Below are 8,144 nucleotides of genomic sequence, written 5' to 3'. Positions count from 1 at the left end.
TTTTCTCCAAATATGAAACCTTACTCTGGCGAGGGGGAGTTTTTATTCAGGCTCCAATCCTCGTGTTTCTAACAAAGCAGAGAAATTTCGCGTTCGTTTCCTTGGCTGTACAGTGCCTGCTGCAGCCACTAAGTGTCCTCCTGTCGCTTCTGAGCAGGCTGCAGCAAGGAACTCCCTCTTCCTATAAGGGGCACTGTCTGCCTCAGAAACGCTCTGCTTGCAAATATTTAACCCCAGAGCACCGTCACCACCAAACCCTGGGTGTGCTTTGAGAGCGGAGGCAGACCCGATTCCCCGCCCTGTGCACGGGGCAGCACGCTCACAGGTTTCTATTTCTTACCCTCCTGCTTTAATTTTTGTCGTAGGGCCCGTGGATCCTGCACTGCAATGAGCACCAGTTCAGAATGACCCCGTGAGCCTGGAAAGCCATCTCTGCTGGCAGAGGAACGCTGCCTGCTACCTGAAACGTTTTTTTTTTCCTGAAACGTTGAAGGAATGCCCCCCTGCAGGTCTCCTGAGCCCCTCCTGAGGCAGGAGAGTCCCCTCAGACCTCCTCGGCTGGGCTGCTCCATTTTGGGGACCCGCAGGGAGTCGCATCCCGCTGTGCTGGCTGGGGCCGGACCCACGAGTGCCGCAGGGAGCCCTGCAGACAAATCTGGGGCAGAAAAATGCAGCGATGTCTGCATATTTCTCCATTCCAGCAATGGCCTGGCTTATGTTTCCGTCGGGGTCAGGGATGGTGGAGAGTGCACGGACCAGAGGAGGTCCAGATGGCTCCTGTCTCCCACGAGGAGCCGGGGCTGCTCTGAGCAGTGGCGGCCGCCCCGCGTGTCAGCGTCCCCTGCGCCTGCGTCCTCCCGGCGGGTCACCGTCCCCGGGCGCCCACACTCGCAGGCTGGCTTTCAGGCCAGACTCTGCCAACAATCTTTTTTTCTTTTTTTTTCCCCTTTCTTTTTCTTTTTTTTTTTTTTTTTTTTTTTAAATAATTAATAATGCTCAGCAAACACCCCCACGGGTGGGGGTCCATAAACAAGTGGTGTTCAGCCAGGTTTGACCCAGGCAGCGCCGTGCTCACGGCATGCTTTCATCCCAGAGGGGAGAGAACAACGCCGTGTGCTGCTGCAGGACCCCGGCAAGGCTCCCGCTGCTCCTGGAGCCGATCTTTCCCGACCTCTTCCCCTGCTTTCTTGCCTCCTGCTGAAGGTCTGCCTTGGGACGAGTCCTCTGCCCTAGTGGAGCTGGAAGAGCTGCTCAGAAAACAGGAAAACATTTGACCAGGAAAACGCAGTGAGACGTTCCCTTATTCTGCAATGTTTGTTGTTTTAGGCTCTCCCTGCCAAGCGGCTCCAGGCGAGCAGCAGCCTCCCTGGTGCCCCCGAGCCCTGGGACAATCCCGGACCCCCCCCAGCCAGCCTGGCCCGGCCTCAGCACCCACGGCAGAAGCAGGACAGCGTGGCGTCGCGGCCCAGATGCCAAACTGGCTGCTAATGAGAGGCCAGGGGTGACGAGGAGGCTCGGCACAGCGCCCTGCCGCCCCGTGCCGGCATCCCGCCTGCTCTCCGCCCTCCCCCCTGGCAGCGGGGCCGCTCCGCTTCCCCACGCGCGGGTGGTAAACTGAGGCAGGGCAGGGTGTCTCCCCTCGGAAGTGAGAATCGCTTCTGCCAGAGCTTTGGATGTGGCCAGGCTCTCCACGCCGTGCCCCCACCCAAGGCAGGTTGGTCACCTCCATGGGCGCATCGCGGGGAAGCACCGGGCTGGGCTCCATGTGGCTCCTGGGGATGCTCCAACCCTTCTGAGTCAAGCACAAGCAGCAGGAGCTCAAGCTGAGGGGATAGAGGCTTCTCGGGGCTCTGGAGGAAAATATCCAGCAGATAGTGGTGGAGGAATGGACTGGGCATCATCCCCCTGTGACTGTCTCACCCCTGCTCCAGAATTGCAGCACCCAGCGGGTGAGGCCAGCTGCGAGCCCGGCACCGTGTCCAAGAAATATCCCAAGAAATAGCTTCTGGGAGGGAGAAAGCAGAGTGCCTCTGCCCGCGGGGATGGGTAAAAGCAGTCCGGGGACCAGCCGGGCTGGAGCTGTGCCAGCCCCAAATGTGCGCCTGGCTGGGGAGGAGGTCTTGGGGGTGCAGCAGGACACGGGGTGGGGATCCCCATGAAGAAGCAGAGCTGCCTGCCTTTTGGGGCTGGAAGCAGAGAGCAGCAGGAGCTGCTGGCAGCCGGAGAGGCAGGCTCGTGTTGTGTTTGGCTCCGGGTGCTGCCAGGGAGAAGCCAAGGAGCTGCAGAGGGAACTGCTGCCAAAGCAGCAGCCGCGCAGCGGGGAGGGAGCACCCCTGGGTGCTGCACGGGGACACGGCACCGCCACAGTGTGGGGTGAGCCACGGACAGGAGGTGCTCCCATCACGTAAGGACCAGCTCTGCCCTTGCACAGCCCCGTCCTGCACCCGTCTCTGTGCCCTGGGAGCCTCCGGGGTGACCCTGCTATGGGGATGGGTGCGAAACGGAGCCCGCCAGGGTCCAGCACTTTGTGGGGTGGGCTGGCAGCTCGGTGTGGTGACAGTGGTGCTGCCAGGGGGATGAGCAGGAGGGAAAGCAGCCAGGAAACAAGATAGGACCTTGCCCTGCCTTCGCCCCGAGCTGCCAGGCAAGCCTCCTGCCTGCAGGCATGGAGGATGGGGAGGTCTTGTGTTTACTCCTCCAAAAAAGAGACCTTTCGCCCCAAAACCAAACCTTTTTGTTGTGCAAATGCAGCCGTCTGGCAGGTTTGGTCGTATTCAGGAAACTTTGAACCCAAGGGCCTGGGCTGGTTTCATTTTGAGGTGAGTTTTTCAGTTCGTGGTGGTATTTGGAAACTGAGCTGCTTTCCAAATTTGGAGCCTGTGTTTTTGCAAGCTGCTGAGCATGGCCGTGGAGTCCAAGGCTTCCCCCTGTCCCTCCCGTGCGGGCAGCCTGGTTTGGATGGAGCCACTGTCGCCGTCCCTCTCCCTTTCCTCTGCAGAGCTTTGCCAAGCCGGGGGTGAAGGAGCTGCCGACGGGGATGGGTGCCTGTGGTGGGAGGGCTGAGCCCCTGAAAGAGCCCTGGGGGGACAGGGAAGGGGCAGAGGAGGACGAGGCAAAGCTCCCTTGTGCACCACACAGCGGAGTCAGGAACTCGCTGCTCCCACGTGGGGCTCACCAGGTTGATCCTGCCAGCAGCCCCAGAGCCCAGAAACATGAGGAACTTGAGCAACGTGAGCTCCAGGCCCTGTTTTCAGCTGGGGCCACGGGAGATGGGTGTCCTCACGCTCACCTCCTCCTGCTGCATCCATCGAGATGGGCGAGGGGGAGCCCTGGGACCTGCTCCCACGTCCTGCTTTTCCTCTGCTCAGCAGGGTGGGGACTCCAATGCCCTCCTGGATGTGCTCTCAGCATGTCCTGCACCTCCTGGGCCAACACACTGACTGCTCTGCTTCCATCTCCCCCTTCTAGGGGGGCTATGAGGGGCTCTCCCCGCGGGCTGATGCCCAGCCTGACGGCACTCAGGGCGAAAACACACTAACCATGGCCCGCAGATAGCCTCGGGGCTGGAGCGTGGGTCTGGATGCCTGCACTGCTCCATCACAGCCTCAGGGCTCTCCCTGTCCCTCCGCAGTAGCAGTATGAAGGGACAATTGCTTCCTCCAAAGGTCCCACAGTGCGGTGCCCCCAGCGCCCACGGACGCTGCCCTGCCACCCCAGGCTGCGGACCCCTGAGTCATGGAGCCACCACAGGGCCACCTCCATCCAGCCGATCCCTCCTCCGTGGCATCCTGCAGGCGCTGGCAGAGGCGCTGGGCGAGCCCAGGCGGGCCTTTCCCTGGACCAGCCCAGGCTTGAGCGTCAGGGCTGCGCACAAGCGGGAGTAAACAGCAAGCGGGAACGCGCGGAGCCGCCGCCGCGCGCGCCAGGCTCACGGGGACGGGATGCCGACCGTGCCAGGGATGGCCACCAGCAGAGGTACCAGTCCCGTGCTGTTTCCCCTCTCCTTTGCCAGATGTGAATGTGTTGGGATGCGTGCGGTGGGGAGAGGAGCGTGGATGCTCCTGTGCTGTGGCACGGTGCAGGCAAACCCTGACCCGCAGACCTGGGGTGGGCTGCAGGGGATGGGGCAGGATCCGTGCATGTGTCCTGTCCTGGGGAATTCCTGTCCTGTCCTGGGGAACTCCTGTCCTGCACTGGGGACCCCATGCCTTGGTTTTGCTGCCTGGCAAGGCGCGGGTGGGCACCAGGAGCTGCTCCCAGTGCTGCCAGCAGCGCCTTCCTGGCCCTGCGAGTGGAGGTCCTGGCAGCACCAGGCACCTTCGTATTCTGCCTCTGCCCTCAGATTTGCATCCCAGGGTGGGAGCAGAGCCCGGTGGGGTTATTGGTGATGGTTTGGGAGCTTTAGGGGGCTGACCAGGTGCTGCCCTAGTGCTGCTTGCAGCAGGAGTGTGGCAAGCACTCTCCAGGCTGCTCGGAGCCTTCCCCGCGTGGTGTCTCTCGCCCCAGCCAGGGGAAGGGGACTTGTGAGCCTGCTCAGCCCCAGGGGAATCACCCACACCCCGGCAGGGCTGAGCAGGTCTACCCGGCTCCACCAGCTTGCTGGGCGTGCTCTGAGTCACCCGCAGCCCTGCTCTTCCCAGCTCTGCAGGCGCCTGGGTGATACCCGCAGGCATCCCGGGTGCTGCCGCCGGGTCTCAGCGGTCACCGGCAGCAAGCAGGGGGGACGCGGAGCATCGCCTTGCTCAGGGCTCGCTCCTCTCCTTGCCTGCCCACAGCCTGGCCAGGATCCACGCGTGGCTCTGGGTAGAGCTGTGCCCTGCACGTCCCTGCTGCCTGCCTGCTCTCCTCCCCTCTGCGGGATGGGAAGAGCTCCAGGGCTGGCAACTGTGGGGCAGGAGACAGGCAGCAGTGTTGGCAGGGCTCAGCGTGGAAATGATTAAACACCTGCGAGGGGTAGGAGCGAGAGCATCCCGGTGCTCTGCAGCTCAGGGTCCAAGCCCTGCGGCGTGTGAACCTCGCAGAGGGAGGGGTCCCAGCGGCACCTGCACCCCCCAAGGGCTCCGTCCCTGGGAGCAGCCGGTTCCCCTCGTTCCTCCCTCGCAGCCCCAGGCAGCGCTCGGTGTCCTGGAGGTGGCAGCGGGGAGAAATCGTGGCCTGGGGCAGCCCACGGTGCTGGTGGGCACAAGGGGAGACGGGAACCAGGGACACGGGGATCAGAGGGATGCTGCAGCCAGGCCGAGGTAGGACAGGAGCCCCAAAGCTGCTCCCAGCTCGATGGTGGTGGCACCAGTGTCCCATATAACTGGGCCATTAGGGCCAGAAGGGCTGCTAGGCGTCCTGCCTGGGGCGTGATGGCAGAGCTCACAGGGCGCTCACAGGGGGTTCCTCCACACTCTGACAGCTTCACTCGTGGCGTGGTGCTGGGCAGTGATGTGCAGGGGCCCTCCTTTGCCCATGCCCAGCCTCGGGGACTTTGTCACCGTGCACAGACCCCGTGGCACCAGTGCACCTCCGTGCTCATCCTCGCTCCGCCTGCTGCTCCCCCCAAAAGGTCCCCAGAGGGGCTGGGGGTGGGCTCCACTCTGCTCTGAGGCTGGCACGGTGCAGGGGGGCTGCCAGGAGCATCCTCGGACCAGGTCTTTGCCACCTCACTGCTGCTGCTGTCCCTCTGCACAAGCAAGTGAGCTTTCCAGTGCTGGGCGTCCCCCATCCCCCTGCTCCTTGCGGTAGCCTTTGCTGCTTCACGGAAAATGTGATGACTCGGCAGCCCCTGAGTTTCCAGGCCTGCTTCCAGCTGCTGGGTGGAGAAACCTTCTGCAGTTGTTTTTGGGTCTGGAACAGTGGAAGGCTTCGCTGTCGGGGGGACCGGCCGGGGGCTCTGGCATCCCCAGCTGACAGCGAGCTCTCTCTGCGCCCTCGCCTGCGGTGGCACGATGGCACCGGGGTGGCCACGAGGAGGGCACGTAATGAGCAGCTTCTTCCACCCAGCATGGGTGGCTGCTGAGCCCCACGGCGCCGGGGACGGGGCCTGGTTTTGGCTCCTGGCAGAGCTTCGGGCTGCTTTCCACCGCAGGCACAGCCCAAAGCCCCCAAGCTCGGCCCCAGCTCGCTGCGTCCCTAGGTTTAAGTCGATGGGGCTGGCAAGGATGTGTCCCCAGAGAAACCACCTCAGGGATGGAGTTGTGTCCCCCCCAGGGGGCTGTGGCAGCAGTTGTTGTTTTCCAAGAAGCACCTGAGATGCCACCTCCCCCCATCCCACCGAGCTGGGGGCAGCTGGGTGTCCCCGCTCACTGTCCCCACTGCTGGACCTCTCAAAAACAGAGGTCTGGGTCCCGGCTCTGTGGCAGGCAAATGGCATCACTCGCACCAAGGAGTTCCTCAGCGGTGTGCCCAGCCTCACCAGTGAGGTGTGGGCACCTGGCTGGGCTCTGGCACCATGCTCCTGCATGGGATGGGACGCAGGTGCTGGTGGGCAGGGAAAGATTTTCACCCCGGGGATGGATGCAGGGAGGACCAGCCCTCAAATCGGTGCCAAACTGCAAATGTTGACCTATCCCTTCTGAACCCGCAGTCCCCAGCAGCATCCAGCCCTGCAGCTCGCAGGACACCGAGGGCTGGGACACCAAACCTCAGGACCTAGGGGAAGGCTCGCAGCCCCACAGGGGGCTCTGGGCAGGGCAGACTCAGCCTGGCTGGCATTTCCCAGGGCTCCAAGTGAAGGGGTTCATCCTCTGGCTGGCCTGGAGCAATCTGGTGTGCTTTGAAGCTCAATGAGCCCCACCTTGAGTCTGTAGCCTGGGAAAACCTCCTGTCTGTGCCACAGCAGGGAACACTGCCTCCTGTCACCTGCCCCAGACACCAGGGGATGCAAAAATCTCTTCCCAGGGTTTCCCTTGAGCCCTTTGTCCCCAGCCATGGTGCGGGGTCATCCCTCCTCAAGCCCCCGCAGCAGGGCAGGTGGGGAGCTGCACCAAAAGCTTCTTTGCAAATGCCCCAGGGGCCCAGCCAGCCGTAACCTCCAAGCTCCCACCCGGGGCCCCCTGGTAATCCTGGCCAGCCCTCGCTGCAGCGGGGAGCTCCAGCCTCCTCCCAGCTGGCTGCAGCCGCTGGAAAGGGGCCTTGGGAACCAGTCCCCAGCCCACTGGAGGCAGCAGCAGCCAGCCCCGAGCCCCCTCTGCCCCAGTCCAGCCAAGTGTCTGGGAGATGCCGACTGTGGTACCTGTGAGCATCCGCCCTGCACTCAGCCGCTGCCAGGTTTCCTTCGCTTAGCCCTGCCTGCAGGTTTTGGGATGGTCTCTGGGTGTTGCCATTGCTGCAGGGAGCAGGATGTGCCCAGTGGGGACCCCAGCCCTGGGGCTGAGCGCTGTGAGCAGGCATGGAGGGGACTGGAGGGACTGGGAGCTGCCCCTGGGGCTTCTCCTCCTCCCCAAGGGTGTCCCCAAGCCTCTCTGTGGCTGTGACCACGGAGCAGGACTCCTGGAGCTCCTGGTACTTGGGGAGCACAGTGGGAAAGAGACCTGCACGCTTTCTGCTCATCCCAGCTGTCCCCATCAGCCTGGGGGCTTTCAGCAGGTTTGGGGATAGACCCGGGGCTGGAGATAGGTCCTAGTCCAGGGAATCGCCACCTGCTTTGTTCTCAGTGATGTGCAGGGGCAGGGGCTTTCCCACATCTTTGCCCAAGCTTTGGGGGGTCGATCTGGTTCCTCTGGACAAAACTCCAAGTCTCTGGGGGTGGAAATCCTCTGTCCTGGGGCCAGCAAGGGATGTGTCCCCATGGGACCCCACCCTGAGAGCCCAGTGGCTGACAGCGAGCAGCACAGCTTGAATAGCCCCTGCTGGTGGCCATGCTGGCTACTGGGACCGACTCCCATGGCCACACAGATTGCGCTGGCCACCGGGGTGGATGCATCACTGAGCCTCTTCCAGCGCTGTCCCAGATCCCCAGCGCTGATGTGAAGCCAATGGCATCTCTGCTCGGAATCAGGGCTGGCACCCGGCCACGCGCCGCACAGCCCAGCACCACACAAAGCCCCGCGCATGGCTGGGGCACAGCGCTGCAAAGCACAGCTCCAACAAGCCTCACGAGCAGACAGGGCACAGCTCAGAGCCAGACAGTCCCTCAGGAGGGCACAGCACGGATGGGG

The 8,144-nt window shown here is 63.2% G+C and overlaps 1 protein-coding gene across 2 annotated transcripts in view; it reads left to right on the top strand.

Annotated features, from left to right (window-relative positions):
- Nucleotides 1-3,828: 3,828 nt before the first annotated feature.
- Nucleotides 3,829-8,144, top strand: part of LOC101801831 (receptor-type tyrosine-protein phosphatase V) — a 36,521-nt gene continuing 32,205 nt past the window's right edge. Inside the window, exon 1 of one of the 2 annotated variants that reach the window (XR_005261088.2) lies at nt 3,829-3,975. Coding sequence is in view for 1 of the 2 variants with exons in the window: in XM_027444686.3 (XP_027300487.3) it covers nt 3,942-3,975 (34 nt within the window). In the remaining variant the exon portion in view is untranslated. The remainder of the gene's footprint in view (nt 3,976-8,144) is intronic. The other variant, XM_027444686.3, reaches the window with a different exon arrangement.

The sequence above is a fragment of the Anas platyrhynchos genome, chromosome 27 (genome assembly GCF_047663525.1).
Source record: "Anas platyrhynchos isolate ZD024472 breed Pekin duck chromosome 27, IASCAAS_PekinDuck_T2T, whole genome shotgun sequence".
Taxonomy (NCBI): Eukaryota; Metazoa; Chordata; class Aves; order Anseriformes; family Anatidae; genus Anas; species Anas platyrhynchos.
The sequence above is the reverse complement of the archived record's forward strand: the minus strand, read 5'-3'. Positions and strand labels throughout refer to the sequence as shown.